At 42.7% G+C, this 24,623-nt stretch overlaps 2 protein-coding genes and 1 long non-coding RNA gene across 3 annotated transcripts; 1 reads left to right on the top strand and 2 right to left on the bottom strand.

Moving 5' to 3' along the window:
• Window positions 1–1,686: 1,686 nt before the first annotated feature.
• Window positions 1,687–5,690, bottom strand: LOC115132820 (cystein proteinase inhibitor protein salarin). Its single transcript, XM_029665559.2, has 13 exons — window positions 5,587–5,690; window positions 5,258–5,382; window positions 4,478–4,620; window positions 4,214–4,249; window positions 4,070–4,127; window positions 3,330–3,472; window positions 3,089–3,197; window positions 2,832–2,974; window positions 2,678–2,704; window positions 2,509–2,569; window positions 2,275–2,417; window positions 2,083–2,118; window positions 1,687–1,761 (listed from the first exon to the last, which is right to left on the bottom strand). The coding sequence occupies exons 1-13, from the start codon at window positions 5,616–5,618 to the stop codon at window positions 1,756–1,758; spliced, it is 1,062 nt and encodes a 353-aa protein (XP_029521419.1). The 5' UTR covers window positions 5,619–5,690; the 3' UTR covers window positions 1,687–1,755.
• Window positions 5,691–9,396: 3,706 nt separating this feature from the next.
• Window positions 9,397–21,685, bottom strand: LOC115132809 (bile salt export pump-like). The gene is made up of 29 exons (XM_029665550.2): window positions 21,420–21,685; window positions 21,239–21,318; window positions 21,109–21,127; window positions 20,671–20,700; window positions 20,541–20,592; window positions 19,793–20,055; window positions 19,227–19,314; window positions 18,998–19,131; window positions 18,323–18,494; window positions 17,882–18,006; window positions 17,254–17,428; window positions 16,958–17,071; window positions 16,726–16,836; window positions 16,500–16,625; window positions 16,096–16,299; window positions 15,535–15,705; window positions 15,076–15,277; window positions 14,841–14,907; window positions 14,573–14,660; window positions 14,165–14,338; window positions 13,971–14,075; window positions 13,641–13,802; window positions 13,230–13,433; window positions 12,542–12,783; window positions 12,209–12,365; window positions 11,932–12,129; window positions 11,583–11,789; window positions 10,290–10,436; window positions 9,397–10,028 (listed from the first exon to the last, which is right to left on the bottom strand). Exons 2-29 carry the CDS (start codon window positions 21,306–21,308, stop codon window positions 9,828–9,830), a joined length of 4,008 nt encoding a protein of 1,335 aa, XP_029521410.1. The 5' UTR covers window positions 21,309–21,318; window positions 21,420–21,685; the 3' UTR covers window positions 9,397–9,827.
• Window positions 17,946–19,474, top strand: LOC135574089 (uncharacterized). The gene is made up of 2 exons (XR_010465174.1): window positions 17,946–18,025; window positions 18,236–19,474. It is a non-coding gene; the product is annotated as an uncharacterized LOC135574089 (long non-coding RNA).
• Window positions 21,686–24,623: the final 2,938 nt, after the last annotated feature.

Raw genomic sequence — 24,623 nt, 5'->3', positions numbered from 1 at the left:
AAAATTAAATTAAACCATCTAGTGTTCAGCGAAATAACAACACAATGTCAAATACAGGGAGCCTAGTCAAATAATTAACATCCAATCACATTAACCGTTACTCTTTCGTGGGAAACCTTCACTCTTGCTCAAAAATTTAGAAATGCAACATCACAATTTGAAAAATAAGCCACGGGAGTTTTTTGAGCAAGAATAAAGATGACTTTCGAGTAGTAAGACAGATACCATTAACAAGAAGGGGCTAGAAGCGTCTTATATGTTGAGCTACCGTGTGGCGAGGACAGGCAAGCCCCATACTATTGTGGAGGACTTAATTCTTCCTGCTGCCGCAGATATGGCTGCGACAATGCTGAGGGAAGAGGCCCCAAAAAATATACAGACAATGACTTAATCAAACAACACTGTTTCACGACTCGTCAGTGACATGGCAGGAGATGTTTTGAAACAATTACTGCTTCGCATTCAAGCCAGGGAATTATATTTGTTACAGCTGGATGTTAACATACATGGCGAGCCTGGCACAGCTCCTGGTATATGTCCGTTACGTTTATGGGGGGTCAATTAAGGAAGACATCCTCTTCTGCAAACCACTGGAGGACAACATGAGAGGATATTTTTAAAGTACTGGACAGTTTGCGCTGTTCTGTGAAAGGAGTAGTACATAGCGTTGTACAAGATCTTCAGTTTTTTGACAATTTCTCGCATGGAATAGCCTTCATTTCTCAGAACAAGAATAGACTGACGAGTTTCAGAGGAGGTCTTTGTTCTGGCCATTTTGTTCCTGTAATCGAACCCACAAATGCTGATGCTCCAGATACTCAACTAGTCTAAAGAAGGCCAGTTTTATTCCTTCTTTAATCAGGACAACAGTTTTTAGCTGTGCTGACATAATTGCAAAAGAGTTTTCTAATGAGCAATTAGTCTTTTGAAATGATAAACTTGGAGGAGCTAACACAACGTTCTGTTAGAACACAGGAGTGATGTTTGCTGATAATGGGCCTCTGTACGCCTATGTAGATATTCCATAAAGAAATCTGCCGTTTTCAGCTACAATAGTCATTTACAACATTAACAATGTATTTCTGATCAATTTGATGTTATTTTAATGGACAAAAAAAGTGTTTTTCTTTCAAAAACAAGGACATTTCTAAGTGACCCCAAACTTTTGAACCGTAGTGTATATACATATTTTTTTTAAATACTTGGGTGTAACGATTCTCGTCCTCCTCTTCTGAGGAGTAGTAAGAAGGATCGGAGGACCAATGCGCAGCGTGGTAAGTGTCCATATTGTATTTATTATATGAACACAAAACAAAAAACAATGAGAACAAAACGAAACAGTCCTGAACGATGAAATACAAAACAGAAAATAATCACCCACGAAACACAGGTGAAAGAAGGCTACCTAAGTATGATTCTCAATCAGAGACAACTAACGACACCTGCCTCTGATTGAGAACCATACCAGGCCAAACACAAAACGCAACATAGAAAAATGAACATAGACAACCCACCCATCTGACGCCCTGAACATACTAAAACAAAGACATAATAAAAGAACTAAGGTCAGAACGTGACATTGGGGGGAGAAATAAAACCACCCACGGGCCAAATTCAGCCTACTGTCAGTTGGGGAAACCTGCCGTATAGGCTGATATAAAATAAAGGAAAAAATGGACACAAGAATTGAAAGTGTAGTGTTTATATTTATTGTAAATTTCAAAATTGTTCATTCCTCATAGTGTCAAAGCTTCTTCATTCTGTTGGAGGAAAAAGACAGTCTGTCAATATCTGATTCTTTTGTGAATTTAGGAGTGTAACATTAGTAAATGTGAAGGTTTCTTTAATATTTTTTAAAGACTATGGTCATTGTAGTTAAGGGTTGTGAATAGGACTGTAGTGAGTACAATGTTAGTAACTTATGTGACTGGAAGCATACCCTGTGATGAGATGAGTGGTCAGGGCCAGGAGGGTGAATGGGAAAGAGAAACGAGAGTTAACACAAACTTTACATCACTGTAAGTTCAGTTAAATGACATTGTTGCATTAAACTCATTACGTTTTGAAATGCTGATACCTTACCATGGGTAAAAGCCCTCTAGGAACCTCCTCAGTAGTCTGGAAGCAAAAAGGCGACAAACAACTTGTTTGAGAAATCTTATATCAACTTATAACTTATATCAACATAGTAATGTAATGTATAACTACAAATAACAACCCGGATTTCTTTCAGACTCATCTGAATTAATTTCACTATTAATAATAACACCATACCAAGTCAGCAAAGTGATTGACTGCCAGGGTGTAGCTCTCCAGGCCATTCTCTGCTCTCCGGTTGTGTTCCGTCACCATCTTCCTAGCAGCTAACCAGATCTCCTTACGCTTAGCTTCCTCCTCGGTGGACGGATAGGTCTTTCCTGCAAGCATGAAAAACGTCAACTTATTTCATGAGTTTGACTTTAAGTATACAGGAAATATCTATTTCAGTTAGTGGTGAACCAGTTTTACCATATTTAACTTTCCATGTTTGAAACTCCTTGTGCACTTCTGTTTCCTCCCCATCTTGAAGCTAAGGAATAGGAGAGTTCTCAATCATACAATTACCACCATAAATGATTGATTCATATTTTCACCAACCTTATAAGTGCAGCGCATTGCAGTAAGTGCGTGACCCTACCCTTCGTCCTGTAACCTCCGCAGTAGTCTGTGAAAGGAAGCAACATGCATTAGTATCAAGAAAGCCTGTAAGAAAAGTACCATCAGTAACCAAGGAAGCAGCCTCCAAGTTGAACTGTTTTATATAGTAGGCCTCTCCCTGACAGTGATCATACCCGGTCGGAAAGATGATTCATCCCCATGGTGAAGCTCTCTGAGCCATTCTCTGCTCTCTTGTTGTGCTCCATCACTCTTGCCCTAGTAGCTAACCAGATCTCCTTACGCTTGGCTTCCTCCTCGGTGGAACCATAGCTCTTCCCTGCAAATGGTCAGATAACATTGAGACGGAACGTCTGTATTGTTCAAACTGTTGTAGTCAACCATCACTGGTGTGTATTTTTGTTTCTTTCAGTGAGTATTGAACCCGTTTTACCGTGTTGAACCTTCCACGTTTCAAACTCTTTATCCACCTCTGCTTCCTCCCCTCCATCTCGACTGGGAAACACAACCAGAAGTCCTCCTCTAGGAATCTCCTCAGAAGTCTGGGGGTGTAAAAAAGACAGACTCAAAAATAAGACGATAAAATGTTAGACAAGCTGTTTGTAGCAGAATATTCTAAATACTTGAATCAATTTGATAATTATTTTGACAATAAATAACTGGTACCACCTTACCATGTCAGAGAAGGAATTCATCCCCATGGTGAAGCTCTCTGAGCCATTCTCTGCTCTCTTGTTGTGTTCCATCACTCTTGCCCTAGTAGCTAACCAGATCTCCTTACGCTTGGCTTCCTCCTCGGTGGAGTTATAGGTCTTACCTACAAACATGTCTCTTTAGTAAATATTAGCAGCCTAGCATTGGTGAATGCAGATAACACCACACTTTATTTTAAAAGCATATTTCCCTTTAATTATTTAGGGGCCATTGCACTACTACCAGTGGAAACAGTAGCCGTCTCCGAATACCAATACTAGCGTACTAAATAGAATACGACATTTAAAAAAAGAACAGTACTCCGAATATGTAATCTAATGCGCAATTGCGTTGATTCCCACCATTCATTCGTTTTGGTACAGCGCAACAATTTATCTGATTACCAGCTGTTGTCAAATACTTGAGTCGGAAGAAACAAGTGATTTCTACTAGATCATATGCCGAAATTAGTATGCATTTTAATTATGTAGTACGCTATTATGGGTATTCTGACACAAATGAAGCCTCATTCAGTCACAGGAGGCTAGTAATAATGGCCGGAATGGTGCAAATGGAATGGCATCAAACACCTGGAAACCATGTGCTTGTTGTATTTGATACCATTCCACTCATTCTGCTCCAGTCATTACCACGAGCCCGTCCTCCCAATTACGGTGCCACCAGCCTCCTTTGCATTCCGTTAGTATTAAACCAGTTGTACCATTGTGAGTCTTCCACATCTCAAACTCTCTGTCCACCTCTTCTTCCTCAGGTCGAGGCTGAGACAGAAGACAGAGTTCTTCATCATACTATTATTGTGATTAACCATATAGGGAATTGCGCTGTAATGACGGTGGCACTTTACCATGGGCAAAAGTCCTCTAGGAACCTCCTCATTAGTCTGTGAGAGGAAGCAAAGACACGGAGACTCAACAAAGAGACTCAACAGGGCTGCTAAGAAAATATCACAGAAGTAACTGACTAAAATATAAATCAATCATTTAAACTAAAACTATGGGCCTAAGACGGATTTGGAAATGTCATTGTAAAGCCAGTGGCGGAGATATAATTTCTAAACTAACTAACTCAATTGAAAGTTAATAATTGACCAGTAAATATTGAACCGTACCAGGTCAGCAAAGTGATTGATCGCCATGGTGAAGCTCTCTAATCCATTTCCTGCTCTCATATTGTGTTCCATCACCCTCTTCCTCGTCGCTAACCATATCTCCTTACGTTTGGCTTCCTCCTCGGTCGACGGATAGCTCTTCCCTGCAAATGTACTGTAAATGTATCTTTCTGTGTTGACATTTTGACAACTAATTCATTGTCAATGCAATTATACAAAGAGTATACCAAACACTAGGAACACATTCCTAATATTGAGTTGCACTCCCTCTCTAGCCCTCAGAACAGCTACAATTTGTTGGGGCCTGGACTCCACAAGGTGCTGAAAGCGTTCCACAGGATTTCTGGCCCATGTTGACGTCAATGCCTCCCACCTTTGTGAAGTTGGCTGGATGTCCTTCGGGTGGTGGACCATTCTTGATACACAAGGGAAACTGTTGAGAGTGAAAAGCCCAGCAGCGTTGCAGTTCTTGACACAAACCAGTGCACCAGACACCTACTACCATACCCTGTTCAACAGCATTTCAATATTTTGTCCTTGCCCATTCACCCTCTGAATGGCACACAAACAGAATCCATGTCTCAATTGTCTCAAGCGTCTCCTCCCCTTCATCTACACTGACTTAAGTTGATTGAACAATGAATGGTTCGATAAGGCATCACAGCTTTCACCTGGATTCACCTGGCCAGTCTATGTCATGGAAAGAGAAGGAATTCTTAATATTTTGTATACTCAGTGTAAATATCCATTGGTGAAATATTAGTACTGAACCAGTTTTACCATATTTAACTTTCCATGTCTCAAACTCCTTGTGAACCTCTGCTTCAGAGTCTTCAGGGAGGGGTTTAGACAGCACAGATGATACAGTAACAGCCACCAATAGAAGGAGCACGAGAGACTTCATTCTAGAGATGAGCGGAAAAGGTAGAAACACATGGAAAGATCTGGGTCCAGCTCAATATACTCAAATAGGCCATATTGATATTGATACACTCAAAGGCTTATCCACATCCTTTTACTTCTACCCCAAAACCACACACACACACACACACACACACACACACACACACACACACACACACACACACGACAGCAATGTTTTACTGTACCTTCTCCCTGTGATCGTAGACTCACAATGCATACCACTGCACACTGCTACTTTATATCCACCAGTGGCACAGTAGACAAACAAAACAGATGAACTCTGTACCTCTTTCAAAATCACATTGCACAAGCACACAATGCTGTCTTTCACAATCACTTACAAAACAGCCTTTTAGAGAAGTAAAATGAACCCTATGATTCGAAGTCACCTGGTAGGCTAATGACTCATCACTTTACAGTTTCTCTGTTCAAATAAGTGTCCTGTTTATATAAGTGTCCTGTTTAAAGCCCTGTTTATACCTGGTTCTAACTTGTGTCCTTTATCCTGATCTTGTCCACATTCTGATTGTGCCCGTATTTTTAGACAGGTGAAGATGAGTAAAAGGCACATTGTGATCAGATCTTCCTGGCCACCGTCAGAAAGGGATAACATATACATTTGAATACCATGTGTAGTCACATTTCTGGAAATGTGGGCACGATCAAAATGTAGACAAGATAAAGACACATTAGCACAAGGTATAAACAGGGCTTTTAACAGATGTATGTTATACAAACAACAACTGGCCAATTTCACAATCCGCTCCATGGTCATTGCATAGTCCACATTATTTGGGTTGTTCCACAAATAGTGCATTTTGATATTTTAAGTAGAAATGGTGCACCAATAGTGAATTTTAAAAGCCTTTTATATTAAATGAAATGCCCTTTAATATAGACTACATGAAAAATTAAATCAATCTGATAGTACATGTTCTACCTTGCTTCTACTCATGGTCTACACTCTGTTATTACATTACCAATTCAGTTCACTATAATACTTATGAAAAGAATAGGATACAATGCCACCAAGTGGTCAACTAATGCCACTGAGTTTACCACTAAAGTTTCATGTAATGCACTCCCAAGTGAATCAAATTCCATCTCCAACCAATTCCAACCGTGGACATGGTCTTAGATTTTTTTTTTTTAAATGCATCTAATTCAATACCAAAGCAACTTCAATCTCTGACAGGGCCATTTGGGAGCAGGCCTACCTACAGTCTTTGATTTAGTTGGACCCCTGTTCCTCATTCTCGTTGAGGCCCCTTGTGTCATCGGTGGATGATGGAGCATTAGAAATACAGAGGTCTCTAAATCACATTTACTGTCGCTGCTTAATACAAATGCATTTACTGTTCAATAATAACTTGGTGGGTGCTTGTATTTGTCTGGTTTCACACATGTACAAATATGCATGTTTGAATTGGAAATGTGTTTTCTGCATATCCCACTCTCCCTGAGACAGGGTCTGCCGTTATCAACGGCAACCCTGGGGCAATTAGGGTTGACTGCCATGCTCAAGGGGGGATTTTTCACCTTAATTCAAACTAGGTTCCTTACGGTTATTGGCCCAGCACTTTAACCGCTATGCTATCAGCCACCCAGTAGGTAGTAATGACATGGTAAGTGTGTTAAATCTTCTGAGGCTTGACTTTTCACCAGGGTGGAGGCTGAGGCATATGGAGAGACAGAGTAGGAGAGACAGTATAGGACTAGTAGGACAGAGACAGTATAGGACTAGTAGAACAGAGACAGTATAGGACTAGTAGGACAGAGACAGTATAGGACTAGTAGGACAGAGACAGTATAGGACTAGTAGGACAGAGACAGTATAGGACTAGTGGAACAGAGACAGTACAGGACTAGTAGGACAGAGACAGTATAGGACTAGTAGAACAGAGACAGTATAGGACTAGTAGGACAGAGAGAGTATAGGACTAGTAGGACAGAGAGAGTATAGGACTAGTAGGACAGAGACAGTATAGGACTAGTAGGACAGAGAGAGTATAGGACTAGTAGAACAGAGACAATATAGGACTAGTAGAACAGAGACAGTACAGGACTAGTAGACAGAGACAGTATAGGACTAGTAGGACAGAGACAGTATAGCACTAGTAGGACAGAGACAGTATAGGACTAGTAGGACAGAGACAGTATAGGACTAGTAGGACAGAGACAGTATAGGACTAGTAGGACAGAGACAGTATAGGACTAGTAGGACAGAGACAGTATAGGACTAGTAGAACAGAGACAGTATAGGACTAGTAGGACAGAGACAGTATAGGACTAGTAGAACAGAGACAGTATAGGACTAGTAGAACAGAGACAGTACAGGACTAGTAGGACAGAGACAGTATAGGACTAGTAGGACAGAGACAGTATAGGACTAGTAGAACAGAGACAGTACAGGACTAGTAGGACAGAGACAGTATAGGACTAGTAGGACAGAGACAGTATAGGACTAGTAGGACAGAGAGAGTATAGGACTAGTAGAACAGAGACAGTATAGGACTAGTAGGACAGAGACAGTATAGGACTAGTAGAACAGAGACAGTATAGGACTAGTAGAACAGAGACAGTATAGGACTAGTAGAACAGAGACAGTATAGGACTAGTAGAACAGAGACAGTACAGGACTAGTAGGACAGAGACAGTATAGGACTAGTAGGACAGAGACAGTATAGGACTAGTAGAACAGAGACAGTATAGGACTAGTAGGACAGAGAGAGTATAGGACTAGTAGGACAGAGACAGTATAGGACTAGTAGGACAGAGACAGTATAGGACTAGTAGGACAGAGACAGTACAGGACTAGTAGGACAGAGACAGTATAGGACTAGTAGAACAGAGACAGTATAGGACTAGTAGAACAGAGACAGTACAGGACTAGTAGGACAGAGACAGTATAGGACTAGTAGGACAGAGACAGTATAGGACTAGTAGGACAGAGACAGTACAGGACTAGTAGGACAGAGACAGTATAGGACTAGTAGAACAGAGACAGTATAGGACTAGTAGAACATAGACAGTATAGGACTAGTAGGACAGAGACAGTATAGGACTAGTAGGACAGAGACAGTATAGGACTAGTAGAACAGAGACAGTATAGGACTAGTAGAACAGAGACAGTATAGGACTAGTAGAACAGAGACAGTATAGGACTAGTAGAACAGAGACAGTATATGACTTCAAATCTGAGCTACAGTAGGTCAACAATAAGGTCAGGGATGGTGACTCATCTTTACAAGTGGATAACATCCTGGAGGTCGATGACTTGAGATTGAAAACACAAACTCAGTCCTTCTGCACTGGGCAATAGTGGATAAGACATATTAGAGCACGTTAGCCCCACTTCTCACCCATGAAGTCAACAGAGACCCAGACACTCACCACCACACTTGATTCCAGGACCTGTCTAAGGCGCGCCGGTATCAATCAATATTGTATTGACGCTACATGGCACAAAGTAAAACAGTGTCCTCTAAGTGTACAGGATGTGAGCAGAGAGCCAGGAAAGATTATATTGCTTCACCGGCATACTGATTCACCCCTGTCTGGGTGCTGGGAATCTGGGATGCACTGATGAAGACTCCATTCCTTAAGGTCAGAGCGGTGTGTGATCACATGGATGGATGCAGCAAATCTCATCCTGGTGTCAGGTCAGGGCGTCACGGTGTCAGTCATGGAAGCGTCAACAAGACCCGATGTAGAGAATACTGTAGTACTAGTCTGCCGTACTAGTCTGTAGTACTAGTCTGTGGTACTAGTCTGTCCCAGGCTCTTCAATGAGTCTGTTACCTTAACCTTTGACTAAGGAAAATCAACTGTTATAGAATGTATTATCGTCTGCAAGCAATTTAAATGCACCATATTTGGTTCAAAGAATAAAGGTTCAATTTAAAAATCAAAAACATTTTAAAATCACAAATGTATAATGGTAAGCACAGCACAAACGGTCGGCAATCGTAAACAGTTACTTCATACCCTCAGTGTAGATATTTTGGATTCAATTTATTCTTATGCAATACAGTTAATTACAAAAAAAAGTCAAAAGTCAAATATAAAAAAGGTAGCCACTCAAGACCTGCAGTACGTCTCAGACTTAACACTGGCCTGTGTCAATGTAAGACCATGAATAGAGCAGAATTATGAACCCCGGAAACCCCACCTTGAACACATGTCTTCAACAAAGTCATTGAACTAATCCTTCATGTTGTACACCACAGTATGTACAAGTAATGAATGCATACCAGCCATAGTTCTGTTTAAATGTAACGACAACGAATGAACACACAGCATGACCAATTAAAACTAAAGAATGTGTGACGGTTGACCGGATTCCTTCTGCAAAATAAATACTATATGACCCGGTGTGATGACCTGAACAGGCATTTCCTGGTTTGGCTCCTATAACCCTGAGGAGTTAGCTGATTGGTGCACCGGTGGTGACAAGTTTGTAATAGGCCCCTTTGAGAGCCATGAGCTGGTCGTGTGGTCCCTGTTCGATGACGAAGCCCCTGGACATAACGGCGATGATGTCAGAGTTCTGGATGGTGGAGAGACGGTGGGCGATGACGATGCAGGTTCGGCCCTCCCTCGCTTTATCCAGCGCCTCTTGCACCGTCTGTAACGCACGCACGCATATACGCACACACACACACACACACAAAGCTTTTAGCTGATTTCACAATCACCCATGACTCACCATGATTACTTGATTACTGCCTCTGCCCCATTCAGGCAAATTGCATGCTTGCCTCGCCTCGTACCAATTCTAAAGCTATTTGGAATTGAAAGATCTGTATAAATTGAATCTATCCTTATCAGGTTCAAGACTTATTCTACGGCTTGTGGTGATGACAGGCGGTTGTCATGGAGACATTACCTTCTCGCTCTCCGTGTCCAGGGCTGAAGTGGCTTCGTCCAGTAGCAGGATCTTAGGGTCGCGGATGATCGCCCTGGCGATTGCTATGCGCTGCTTCTGTCCCCGAGAGAGCTGGGAGCCCTGGGAACCTACGTTGGTGTCGTATTTCTAAAGGGAGAAATTCAAACTTTAAAGACTACTGTGTCAGACAAAGGGCTACAGATGCAGGGTATACTGTGACAGAGTTTTTGTGACTAGAAGTTTGGCACAAAAACTGGACATTTGTATTTGGATCTTAGTGTGCAGGTATCTTTGATAGAAACGAAGATGTTAGAATAACTGGCCACAACTGATTTAAATGCCATATCTAAATCGTTGGCGTTTCCTTCCTAATGGTGCTTCAAACTTGCAATTTTGTCTTGTTTTAAGTTAGTACACTGACCGTGTTGTTTTAAGTTAGTACACTGACAGTGTTGTTTTAACTTAGTACACTGACCGTGTTGTTTTAAGTTAGTACACTGACCGTGTTGTTTTAACTTAGTACACTGACTGTGTTGTTTTAACTTAGTACACTGACTGTGTTGTTTTAACTTAGTACACTGACTGTGTTGTTTTAAGTTAGTACACTGACCGTGTTGTTTTAAGTTAGTACACTGACCGTGTTGTTTGAAGTTAGTACACTGACCGTGTTGTTTTAAGTTAGTACACTGACCGTGTTGTTTTAAGTTAGTACACTGACAGTGTTGTTTTAAGTTAGTACACTGACCGTGTTGTTTTAAGTTAGTACACTGACCGTGTTGTTTTAAGTTAGCACACTGACTGTGTTGTTTTAACTTAGTACACTGACTGTGTTGTTTTAAGTTAGTACACTGACAGTGTTGTTTTAAGTTAGCACACTGACTGTGTTGTTTTAACTTAGTACACTGACTGTGTTGTTTTAAGTTAGTACACTGACAGTGTTGTTTTAAGTTAGTACACTGACAGTGTTGTTTTAAGTTAGTACACTGACTGTTTTGTTTTAAGTTAGTACACTGACTGTTTTGTTTTAAGTTAGTACACTGACAGTGTTGTTTGTAGTACACTGACAGTGTTGTTTTAAGTTAGTACACTGACAGTGTTGTTTTAAGTTAGTACACTGACAGTGTTGTTTTAAGTTAGTACACTGACCGTGTTGTTTTAAGTTAGTACACTGACAGTGTTGTTTTAAGTTAGTACACTGACCGTGTTGTTTTTAAGTTAGTACACTGACCGTGTTGTTTTAAGTTAGTACACTGACAGTGTTGTTTTAAGTTAGTACACTGACAGCAGCATTACCTCAGGTAGTGTCATGACAAAGTCGTGGAGCTGGGCTTTCTTGGATGCGGAGATGATGTCATTCATGCTGACTTCGCGCAGGTTGTCTCCGTACTTTATGTTTTCTCCGATGCTGCAGTCAAACAGAATGGGCTCCTGGGATACGATGCCGATCTTGGAGCGCAGGTACGAGACGTTGACCTGAGTCGAGTCATGGCCATCAATAATCTGCAATGCAACGTGGAAAATCCAGTCAACTTTCCTGTGAACTAATCCAGCTCCCAGGATACCCCCACCCTCTTACAGTCTTTATACCTCTAGAGACATATATGGGGATATTGCGTGCTGCTGAGATCAACTGAGGACTCACCACTTTGCCCTGGTCGGGGTCATAGAATCTCTCCAGTAGCTGGACGCTGGTGCTCTTCCCACAGCCGCTGCTGCCCACGAAGGCCAGCGTCTGGCCGGGCTTTACCGACACGTTGAGGCCGTTCAGCACCTGGATGTCTGGCCGGGTCGGGTACGTGAACTTACAGTCAATGAACTCTAAGTTCCCTCTGAAATCAGGCTGGACGAGAGCGAGAGGGGGCGTGAGCGAGAGAGAGAGTGAGTGTGTGTTTGTGTGTGCGTGCGCGGGTGACATGTACCCATTTGTCCCCCTCGTTGCTGTAGACGCGGATCTTTGGCACGCGGTCCAGGAGCTGGAAAAAACGGGCAGCTGAGATCTTGGCTTTGGCGTAGTCTGGGGTGTAGGAAGAGGCTCGGCCCAGCGCTGTGCCACTGGTCACTATGGCTGAGATCACTCTGAACCAATCACAGAGAGACAATGGGGTTTAGTCAAGTTCATATAAAGAAATAAACAAAGGTGGTGGAGGTAGTACAATACATCTTGGACAATGTGATTTCATGGTCTGTTTATATTGTTGACAGGTATGCAGGTAGACAGGCAGACGGACAGGCAGGCAGACAGTTTCTCTCACCTGAAGACCAGGCTGAAGTGGAGGCCCTCCTGGCGCACCAGGTACCCTCCAAACCTGTAGGAGGCGCTGTTGGCCATGAAGACGACACACTGGGCGAAGCCGTAGCAGGCGCCGTACACCTTGGCCTTCTGCTTGGCGGCCTGGTACGGAGCCTCCAGGTGAGCCTCGTACATCTCCACAAAGCGCTGTTCCTTCCCCAGCCCCGCGATGGTGCGGATGTTGTTCAGGGCCTCGCCAGAGATCTACAAAAGATACCACAGAGATGTCACAACCACCCACCACTACCACCTTGTAAGTCTAGAACAGGAAGTAGGAACTGTCTACAGTACAGGGACTACACGCATTATCTCTACCACACTGTAAGATAAGCTCTCCAGTGGGTCTACTGTGACGAGGATTCAGGAAGCGCTCACCTGATGTCTATAACATTACAATAGTTACAGGCTGAAATATCTTACAATCTGACACAAGGGAAGTTCTGTGGTAGTGACTTTGCTTGAATGACCCTAACAGAAGCTTTCGAGACACATGTTGATAACGTATTGATAACTCATGTGAGAAGTTAGTGTACAGCCTTGCTTCAATGACAATTCACTTCCAGTCACAGTAGCACTATGTGACTCCAGCCTGTGTTACAAACAGCCCTGGCCAGTGAGTCGGTGGAGTACGGTGGAGTACTGTAGCCTACCCGTCCTGCATCCTCCATGGCCTGTTTGTCCTGCTTGGCGAAGCCAGTGAGCATCTTAGCCTGGAAGCCTCCGGACAAAGCCAGGAATGGCAGGAAGCACAGGATGACCAGGCTGAGCTTCCAGCTGAAGTAGAAGGAAATGATGACGGCAACGCCAATGTTGGTCAGAGAGTTAACGATCATTCCGATCTGAGAGCCAGTGGCCTAGGAGAGAATGAGGGAGCGGTATCAATCAATCAATTTGGGTTCGGAATAGGTTATTTACCCAGAATGCCAGATGGGTGAGGTTGTCTTTTAGGTCTGCTGCATTAGTTCCACTCCATTAAATCAAGTATTTGAAAGACACTAGTACTATTTGGTCTGGGGTCTGGTAACTGCCCTCTATGAGGACTATATGAGGTCCATACTGACCCCTTGGACCTGGGAGGCATCAGTGGCCAGCCGTGTGGTCAGAGCCCCGGGGCTGTTCCTGTGGTCATCAAACCAGCCCACCTCCTGACCCAACATGGCGTGGAAACCCATCCTCCTCAAGCGCCTTGTCAGCAGCTCCCCAGACTTAGAGAAGGCATAGCCCTGGGGCAGACACCGACACCATCAGATCAGGTTAAGGGAAATGAATGACAAAAAACACAGAGAAATAGGCTTCACTTGTCGCAGAGTTTAGAGAAGCAGGAGAAAGGATCTGGTTGATGTGAAGATTAAGAAAGGTGAACATAAAGGATGGAAGGGAGGGACATGTACTTGGAGCATCTGGGTGATGAAGGAAGTCACTCCGACCAGCACAAAGAACATGCAGATGCCATTGATCTCCCTCCTCTGAGCCTCTGGGTCTGGTATGGAGAATGTCTACAGCAACACACACATACACTGATTAAGCTAATGAACCGATATTCAATGAATACTGTCTTGGTCAATACTAGAGCCCTCCACCTTACCGCCAGAATCTGACTGAAGAGCAGAGAGTACACTGGGTTGACTCCTCCGTTGACAGCAGCTCCGATGGTTCCAAACAGCATGTAGGGCCATTCAGGGGCATTGTACTTCAGGATCCTGGTCACTGGAGCAGGCTCAACTTGCTCCTCCACCTCTTCCTCCTCCACAAAGGCACTCTGGACACATTAAGACATATATATATATACATACACACACGTGTACGGACTATGGATACATGCATAACAAATGCCCACATGTCAACTGTAGATTACCTGGAAAGAGTAAGTGGCAAGTAACCCAGTTTAACTCTGTTGATGACTCCAACCTCCTTCTCTCTCTCTCTCTCTCTCTCTCTCTCTCTCTCACACACACACACACACACACACACACACAAAAACACACACACAGACCTTGCCCGCGTCTGCCTGAGATATGAAGGATTCTGCTTCTGGAATGAGGTTGGACAGCTGTGAGCGGGTCCTCTTCCTGATAGAGGATCTGCACAACAACAGACAAGCACCAAGTCAACGCACTACCGAGACGCAAAATGACACCGTCAGTCAGCATTCTGGCACAAAATGTCTGCCGTGCTTCACCCAGATGTGTGTCGGATTCACTGTAACCAGATATGAGTGAGGCCTTGTGAAGTGCATCATGAGAGACGTAGTTCTACAGTACCTGAGACTGGCCCTGTAACTCCCGGCCCTGGATAAACTCTTCTGCTCTGGCTCGTCATTCCCCGCCACTGACACAGGCAAAAGGAAGGAGGTTATTATACAAAATGTTATAAGAAATGTTTTGTTAAAAGTGTTCCTGCACATTCATTTCTCTCTTAATACTTTTTTATGTTGACAAAAGTGTGTGCAAGTCAACTTTATAATTTTGGCAGAGGATTGATCTCATAGGGACCTACTCTGTCTGGCCTTCTGGTTGAGAGCCTTGTCTCCTTGGCTTTGTAGGGTGACCAGAGTGAAGTAAACACCCTTCCTCTCCAGCAGCTCATCGTGCTTGCCCCTCTCCACCGCCCGCCCATGCTCGTAGCCCACGATCACGTCCGCGTTCTTAATGGTGGACAGGCGATGGGCTATGGAGATGGTGGTGCGGCCATTGCGTACCTTATAGGAGATAAACACGAGACCGTTATCCTACCTGGCTACTGTAAATATGGTTATTTTCATGGTTGTTTTTTCTACCATTTGTCACGTACTTAGGTCTGATCATGTTGTATGAAAGATGATACAGGAACACAATCTATCATCAGAGTTATCCTAACTATTATTACTATAATTAATTGATCCTAGCAGAGATACTTCCTGGTCACTTCCTGCTTTATTTAGGGAATATGGTGCTATTTGGGATGCAACCCACTCACTTTGTCCAGTGCCTCCTGTACCACAGCCTCACTCTCATTGTCCAGAGCGGAGGTGGCCATGTCCAGCAGTAGGATCCGGGGGTTCCTGACCAAGGCCCGGGCGATGGCGATACGCTGCTTCTGACCGCCGCTCATCTGACCTCCACCCTCTCCCACCAGCGTGTCAAATTTCTGTTTCACCAATCACAAGTCTTTATGTCATTGAACTGAAAGGCCATGTGACAGTAGATAGACAGTAGACAGTAGATGTTGACGTTTTTATGCCTTTGAAAAACACTGGAGACAAAAGTCACAAATAAGTAGACTGGGTTCCAGATCGGACTATCGTTGTCATGTTAGTGTAACAGTTTTCCTTCCGTCCCTCTCCTCGCCCCTGCCTGGGCTTGAACCAGGGACCCTCTGCCCACATCAACAACTGACACCCTCGAAGCATCGTTACCTATCGCTCCATAAAAGCCGCGAAACAACTACTTCAAGGTCTCCCCCCGCTAACTAGCTAGCCATTTCACACCGGTTACACTAGCCCTCAATGTATAGCGCGCTAAATGCTGCCAACCTCACCTGTGGTAGGTCCATGATAAAGTTGTAGGCATTAGCCTCCTTGGTGGCGTGGATGATGTCATCCAGGTTGACTCCGGGGCGACCGTAGCGGATGTTCTCCGCGATGGTTGTGGCAAACAGCACAGGCTCCTGCTCCACGACGCCCATCAACGAGCGTAGCCATTGGATGTTCAGGCCTCTGATGTCATGGCCATCCAAGGTCACCTGAGACAAGGCATAAACAAGGAGAAAGATAGAATTGGAGGGAGAAAAAAAGGGACATTTAAAATGTCTCTACACTATTTCCTCTAAAGACTCTCTCAGTGATACACTTTAGTGGAGGTGCGCTATTGTACTGATAGAAGTAGTATTATTTTACTAATGTGTTACATCATGTTAAATATATGTCAGGGACGATAACATACCATGCCCTCCTTGGGGTCATAGAAACGTTGGATGAGCTGCACGGCAGTACTCTTCCCAGCTCCACTGGGCCCCACAAAGGCGGTCGTCTCGCCAGAATTCACTGCTACACTCAGCTTGTCCAGGATCTGGCAAGACACAAAGCAAATTACAGACTGCATCTTTACGGAAATATTCCACAATAATCAGATGCATGTCGTCGTTATAGGAAATACTAAGCCACAGTACCACGACTTCAGGTCTGGATGGGTAGTGAAAGGTGACGTTATGGAACTCAATGTCCCCTTTGACCTTGTCCAGTTTGTACCCTGCTTCTGAGAGGCAGTCGATGTCCGGCTCCTAGGCACAGTGACACAGCCAGACAAATGGCAGTGTTAACCCCCAGGGCTGTGTAAAGTGAGCGTGCACACACAGTAAATTGATATGAAATGAAATTCTCCAACAATGTTGAGATTCCCACCCTGTCGATGGTCTCAAAGATGATGGTAGCAGCTCCTCTTCCTGCAGCAAATGCCTCCAGACATGGAGATGCCTGCCCTAAGTTCAGGGCTGCTATCAGCACACCAAAGAAAACCTGCGATGACAGACAAGACAGTGCACAGGACAGATGAGGTGATCATTATTTTTTAAGCTCTTACTGTTTATTATTCATTCATAAACCAAAGAAATTTGATTCACAGTCTATAGCTGAACTACATATGGACTCTTTATAAAGTATACCTTCATGGTGTTGGCCGTATGTTTATTAAATAGTACCTGTAACAGTGTTCCGGGGCTGTACTCGTGCGTGTCCACCACTAGGCTGGATCCGTACCAGAAGGCCAGGGCGTAACACAGGAAGATGATAAACCACATGTAGCCTGTGAAGAAGCCCATGATCAGGCCCTTCCTGATGCCCCAACGCTGAGCTGAGATCAGGTTCTTGTCATACCTGGGAGAGAGAGAGAAAGGGTTAGAGGGTTAAAGATGCAATCCGGGATCTTAAGCACAACAAAATCGTAACATATCATACAAAATCCAACGAACAATTGTGCTTTTTTTTGTTGCAGGATTGGAATTACACAATTGGATGACGTAGTACACAAAAAGCAGGGGCCCGTTTTGGCTCGTGAGCACTACTTTCAAAACTACTGGCTGAAATTATACAAAATTATACAAAAGTCCCTTTAAACTGGGATAGAGGCCCAGCACTCAATATAATATGTAAGGTGGTGCTACTAGTTGCCCCTTAAGGAGAAAACAATGAATGGAATTTAACAGTATATAGTGAGGTTGATCAAGGTAAAGAATGTCAAATCTGTCTGGCGAGTATTGGCACTTAGAAATTCAGCAAATAGCTAAAGGAGAAATTGTTAGGTCAGTTTCTGCTATGCTATTATATTACCTTTCCACTTCCTTTAGCTCTCCTCCGAAAGCAGCCACTGTTCTGATGGAGGTGAGCACCTCGTCGGCCACGGCTCCAGCCTTAGCATAGGCCTGCAGCTCCTGACCCGTCAGCTTGGCCACAAACTAGACGAGAGCAGAGGTGGTAAGTAGAAAGGTGCAGTCAGTACAGTACACTTACTAACTCCCACATCAATGGAGCTCATTGAGAATCGACACATAGTAAATTAACAATGTAAATTATAGGCCTAGTCCTAATACTCATAAATGAGCTTTCCTTGTCGCCTTTAACTTTCATTGTCTCCTTTACTAAGTGACCACTAGTAAATTGCTTTCATCTATCCATTCCTAACAGAGTTAAACGGAGAGGAGGGAAGGAAAGGGACCGTTTCAGTTTATTGGGACAGGAAGTGACCACATTGATTGACGTTGACCATCCTACCAGAGCCATGAGGGCGGCCCCGACTCCAATTAGAGGGCTGGCTGCGATGATGACGAGCGTTAACTTCCATCCCTTCACAAAGCCCATTGCAAAACCGCACACGAAGGTGGTGAAGCGCTGGATAAAGATGCTCACTTGATCCGCAATGGCGTCATTGATCTTGTTGATGTCACTGTGAAATAGCGGAGTCACCACAGACAGAGACATGAGAGTCATTAGCGTTTTTTCAGGTCAGGTCAAATTCAAGAACAACTACAGATATATATTCTTAATTTGGGCCAGTTTTCTAAAGCAGAAAAATAATCCTGCAGCAACAGGAAATGTGAATTATTATGTGGACCATAATTAATGGACATTTTTGTAGGAATTAATACATGTTTTGTTAGGGCAAATAAAGTCTGAAATTTCAACGCCCAACCAGGGAACAAAATTATTGGATCCGAGTACCTGTATACTTTATAGAACTGCAGAATTTCCCTAACAGTTCTTTTTAAAACTCAAATACACTACAATTATATATTTCCTGCTGTGCAGGAAAATTCTCAGCAACTAAAGAGTGATCAAATTAAGATCCTACATCTGTACTGGTCCTAAGCATGTTAGGAAATGCAAATGTTCCCAGAAATGTTTCTATTAAAACTAAACAGGGGAATTTGGTCTGTGTTTTTCTCTTACTCTGACATGCGTGTGTTTAACTCTCCAGTCGAGTTGCAGTCGAACCAGCCGATCTCCATCCTCATCACCTTCCTGAAGTACATCTTTCTGATGATCTGGATCTGTCGCGCTGCAGACGTCACCCACAACGAGATCTAAAAGAGAAATAAGGCATTCAAAGCAATCAAGATCTAGAGCTCTGTCATCAAACTGCTTGAACTCAGTATGTTGATGCCAACGATATACTTACTTGAAGGTATCCTAGCAAGAAAACTGCGCATCCAATGGCAACGTAATAGTAAGCAAAATTGGTCATCTCATACTCAATGTCCAGAAGCCTGAAAATGAGTGTCATACAGATGTAGGATCTTAATTTCAGCCAGTTTGCTCCAGCAGGAAAATAATCCTGCAGTTACAGGGAATGTGAATTATTATGTGGATTCTAATTAATTGATATTTTTGTAGGGGTTGTTACATTTTATGTAAGGGAAAATCAAGTCTGACATTTCAAAATGGAATTATAGCCATCAGAAGCTTTATTAAACCTTGAATACACTACAGGTTTTACATGTCATGCATCGCAGGAAAGTTTTCCTGCAAATTAAGAGTCTACATCTGTACACAAATTACAAAAGACAACAGCTTGAGACCCTAACCTTACCCTAAAATACATAAAGAGACAATTTTCCCTGTGCCCATGACAGTAGGCTACTATAGTTGTCAAATAAAATACATCTTTCTATCCTTAATCCTTGATATAGAAATTCCATGTACAGCAACGTCCTACTCTTGTGCGCAGCAATGAATAGGACTTACCCGCATGTTAAATTCTTCATCTTATCAGTGTTATTGCTGTCCAGCCAGTCTGTCCATGCTGACTGGTTCTTCCACTGTATGGTGTTGTTGATACATTCCTTCCTGGGGTCCAGGAGCTCCTGTAACTCGATGTCGTACTCGATGAAGGTGTCGGTGAGCATCCCGAACACCAGCAGCATGAGAGGCTGGGCGGAACCGTGGAGGAAGGCACACACACTACCCCCCAGCATCATCAGGGTCTCCCGGCATGTGGCGAAACGGAACTGCAAATACACACACACACCAAACACACACACACACACACACACAACCAACCAATGGGTCAGTCATCACAACAGGCGTTCTGATAATCTGACCTACCGTCTCAGAATGTACTACCTGGACAAAATATGCATGCTTTAATCACTGTAACCATGTAGATTGTAATATTGTCATTGCCACAACAAAGGCACCCCATTGGAACCTGCCTGTGTGTGATAAGTCTGGCCCATGATGCTCCATTCTCATATTGTACTACCATTCTTATACCCGTTTCTGAAGATTTCCAGTCCAGTTGTGGTTTAAAGTTCTTATGTACAAGAGTTATGAACCAGCTCTCCCACACATGAGATAACATAAAAACATCTTCATGTGACCTTCACACTACACTACACAACACAACCGCACAGTGAATTCACAGAAGGAACCATAGAGTTAGATACTGTTTTGTTTCATCTCTATGAAAAGAAACACAAATAAAAGACTTTACCAGCTGAAAGAAGCCAATCCTGATAGCAGCTTCATTCTTCTTGTTTGGAGACCTGGGACAATCACAGAGAAATGAGTCAAAGCCTAAAGGACATGAGGGGGAATAATGTAGGGGGAGAAGAGAGACTTACTTTGTGTCCTGTTTCGTGTTCCCCATCATCCTGCAGCAAAGAAAAAAAGAACATACTATTAATGTGTTTTTATGTGTCACAATTCTGAGAAACATTATAAGAAATGGGCTCCAGAGTGGCGCAGCGGTCTAAGGCACCGCATCTCAGTGTTAGAGGCGTCACTACAGACCCTGGTTCGATTCCAGGCTGTATCACAACCGGCTGGGATTGGGAGTCCCATAGTGTGGCGCACAATTGTCACAGCATTGTCCGGGTTTGGCCAGGGTAGGCCATCATTGTAAATAAGAATTTGTTCTTAACTGACTTGCCTGGTTAAATGAAAAAAATCCATAAACTTCTTTTGTTTAATTTATCAATTTTACCAACAAGAACACAAACCACACAGAATATAAGTCATGACAAGTGTTTGTTTTTTTAATCTGAGGAAGATGCACTTACATGTATGCGTCGTTCGGTTCTGTAATAAAGAAATTATAAAGAAATATTATACTTTTCAAAAGCATTGTTTATGTCAGGAAAATGACATCAAAATGATGCATTGAACATAATCATATTTATGCAGGTGTACCTTCATCAAAACCATTGTTTTCTTCTCCCAGCTTTTTGATGCTGTGTAATTTCACTGATCCAGCAGGCATCCTGGACTGTCTACAATACATTTGTAAGAGGAAAGATATATACTAAAAATGAATTACAAAGCCAAAATACATCCCATTTGAAATGTATTGTATTGTCACTGAGATACCTACCAACTTGTTGTTTCCCAAATCCAATAAAAAAAACAACGTATCTCCTCTTTGCACTAAAATCCTTTTGGAATCTGCTTCTTTACATTATAGCCGATCCAATTGTACAGTACACTAATGGTATCCAGTCCGTACTAAGACGTGCTGCCGAGTTCCCCTGACAGCTTGGTGCCACCACTGTGTGTCTGTAGAGATGGCAGGTGGTCACTGATAGTGGGTAAAGAGTAGACTGATAGGGTGACTGTGGGCTGGAAGAGGCTGAGGCCCTCTGCACCACGTACTTATTGAACAAACAAGCCAGGTCTAGGCTGGAACTTGGGGTCATACGATCGTGTTTAGAGGTAAGTGTCCTGTCGGCTTGCACTGCCCAAGGGGCCGATGACCCAGCTATGCAAAGAGTAGGAGAGAGCGTGGTACAAAAAAACAATCCAGACTACATAGCTCTCCTTGCAATGAAAAGGAATCAGGTCAAATCACTTGCATATCAGGGTTTTACACTTGCAATTGCACACACGGTGATGTGTGTTTTTCTTACTTTCTTTAGTTTAGTTTAGTTTAGTTCATTTTATTTTATTTTTACAGGGACAGTGCACATTAATCAACGTTTCAGTAAAAGTGCCGGTTTTAGCCAGCCGGCTAATTTTCAACCGCAGTCCCTGGGCAGGTTATTAAAAACAATTACAATATAGACAATAGCACCATAGAACAAGCAAGACATAGCAACATAGGACAAGCAAGACATAGCATACAGACAGAGCAACATAGAACAAAAAGCAGCAAGACAAAATTCATAAAAGCAACAAAGTGTTTCCACACCTCACAAGCTACAGACAACAGACAACATGGAAAGCGGCAACACACAGCTAGGGACCATGTTCACAAATCTGATTGACCTTCAGCCAGGTCTTCAAGCATTTTGTGAAAGTGTGATATGTGGTGCAGTTATGTGTGTCTGATGGCAGTGTATTCCAGACATGGGAAGCTCTCACAGAGAATGCAGATTTACTAAAGGTGCTTTTCCTTAGGGGAACTATACAGTCACCTCTCATGGCAGACCTTGTGGATCTGCTGCCATATGTCTGGGTTTTCTGTTTAACAAAAATATTGAGTGGAGGGGGAGCCAGGCCATTAAGGATCTTGAATACAAGACATGCGTCGGTGTATTGCACAAGATTTTCCCAACTCAAGAGCTCATGCTTTCTAAGGATGTGACAATGATGATGGCTATTGGGTTTCCTATCAAGCACTTTGAGAGCCTGTTTGTAGACAGACTGAATAGGTTTTAATGTTGTACAGCAAGCTTGGGCCCAACTAGTCAAGCAGTATGTTAAGTGGGGGAGTATCATAGATTTGAAGTACAGTTTTGCTACCTCTGTCGACCATAAATTAGGGCTAAATGGGTGTTATGAGAATGTCAGATAATCATTTTCAAGAATACATAACAAGTCATGATATTAAGCCACAATCACCATCACAATCTGAGGTACGACCTACTTTTGTTCTAGGATTTTTTTTAAGTGATCAAAGACCATGGCAAAATATATAAGACATCCATCGATGATTGGGCTCAGTGTTACACATTCATCGTATCACATTGATTACTTCTAAAGATATTACAGTTTATCGACCCTTCTGCATGTAAACACAAACCGTGTGCAAAGACAGAATACTTTCCAAGAGTTGAAGCTAAGTCAAACAACTTCCAGGTCATCACCCTCAGGGCTGCTGTCCTCTTCAGTCCTAAACAAGCCAATATGATCTGTCTGAAATTATGGTCATACATTTCTGTTTCATTTGCATTTTAGCAGTCTTGTCATAACAGGTTTTCTCCTAACTGGGATGTTTTACCTTAACACTGTTGCTTTTATTTGCTTTCATGGGGTTGGGAAGCCATTACTAACGAGCAACAACACTTCCAATTTGAGACCACAACCTTATTCAAGGAGTAGTATTTTAACTCAAACCAATTTTCCTTTTTGTTTGTGAATTGCGACTGTAAATGGTATGTTTTCTCTCACCATTGGGAAGCAGGTGAATAGGCCTGTGACACAGTGCTTGTGAAGGCTACTGACAGGTGAGGGAAAGGTTCTGGAAACATGCTTGTGAAACATGCCCAAATAAGCGAACAGTTTGTTACGTAATGATTAACTCCCAAAGTAAGTAGTGTTGCCCATTATAGCAACATTATGATAATTGACATTGCAGACCATTACAGGCCACTGCAAGCATTGTTCCTGCTCTATTGTAAACTATGGCTATTCAAATGGCTTGGCAGATAGTCATGTTTACTGACTACTAATACAGCTTGCCTAGATCAGACCTACGTCTATAGTAGTTCATCGATTAATGTAGCATGTTCTGTCCATTAAAAACCTAATACAAAAAATGTACTTAGAGTGGTAGATAAGGTGATAGATAATTGACTGACACAGATTTGGATGTGGTCAACGAATGTACAGATGTAGGATCTTAATTTTATCACCCTGTTGCAGGAGAACTTTCCTGCAATGCATGAAATGTACAACTTGTAGTGTATTGGAGGTTTAAAAAGGCTTCTGAAGATTGTAATTACTTTGAAATTTCAGACTTGATTTTCCCATACGAAAAATGTATCAAGCCCTACAAAAATGTACATGAATTATAATCCACATAATAATGAACATTTCTTGTTGCTGTGGGATCCATTTCCTGCTGTAGCAAACAGCCTCATATTAAGAACCTAGGATGAGCAGAAATGATTTATATTATTGATAATGCCCATTCTCAATAGCCTACAAGTATTTGCCACCATCTAGTGATCATTATAATACAAGGCAAAATATAAACGCAACATGCAAGACATTTTATTGAGTTACAGTTCATATAAGGAAATCAGTCTATTGAAATTAATTCATTAGGCCCTAATCTATGGATATCACATGACTGGGCAGGGGAGTAGCCATGGGTGGGCCTGGGTGGGCATAGGCCAACCCACTTGTGAGCAAAGCCCAGCCAATCAGAATTAGTTTTTCCCCACAAAAGGGCTTTATTATAGACGGAAATACAACTAAATTTCATCAGCTGTCCGGGTGGCTGGTCTATGGAGGTCCTGGGCTGGCGTGGTTGAACATGGTCTGCAGTTGTGAGGCCGGTTGGACATACTGCCAAATTCTCTAAAATGATGTTGGAGGCAGCTTATGGTAGAGAAATTAACATTAAATTATCTGG

This window comes from Oncorhynchus nerka, linkage group LG2, assembly GCF_034236695.1.
Source record: "Oncorhynchus nerka isolate Pitt River linkage group LG2, Oner_Uvic_2.0, whole genome shotgun sequence".
Classification (NCBI taxonomy): domain Eukaryota; kingdom Metazoa; phylum Chordata; class Actinopteri; order Salmoniformes; family Salmonidae; genus Oncorhynchus; species Oncorhynchus nerka.
This window is presented reverse-complemented; position numbering and strand designations above follow the sequence as displayed.

Bases quoted from the DNA above. Each gene is read 5' to 3' on its own strand.
- LOC115132809 (XM_029665550.2), bottom strand. From the start codon at position 21,308: ATGCCTGCTGGATCAGTGAAATTACACAGCATCAAAAAGCTGGGAGAA. The intron at 17,429-17,881 runs GTAATATAATAG...TCTCTCTCCCAG, and splicing joins GAGCTAAAGGAAGTGGAAAG to GTATGACAAGAACCTGATCT. The intron at 10,437-11,582 runs GTAATGCTGCTG...TTCTCCCTTTAG, and splicing joins TTGTCATGACACTACCTGAG to AAATACGACACCAACGTAGG.
- LOC115132820 (XM_029665559.2), bottom strand. From the start codon at position 5,618: ATGCATTGTGAGTCTACGATCACAGGGAGAAG. The intron at 5,383-5,586 runs GTACAGTAAAAC...GCTCATCTCTAG, and splicing joins TCTACGATCACAGGGAGAAG to AATGAAGTCTCTCGTGCTCC. The intron at 4,621-5,257 runs GTAAAACTGGTT...GTACATTTGCAG, and splicing joins GACATGGAAAGTTAAATATG to GGAAGAGCTATCCGTCGACC.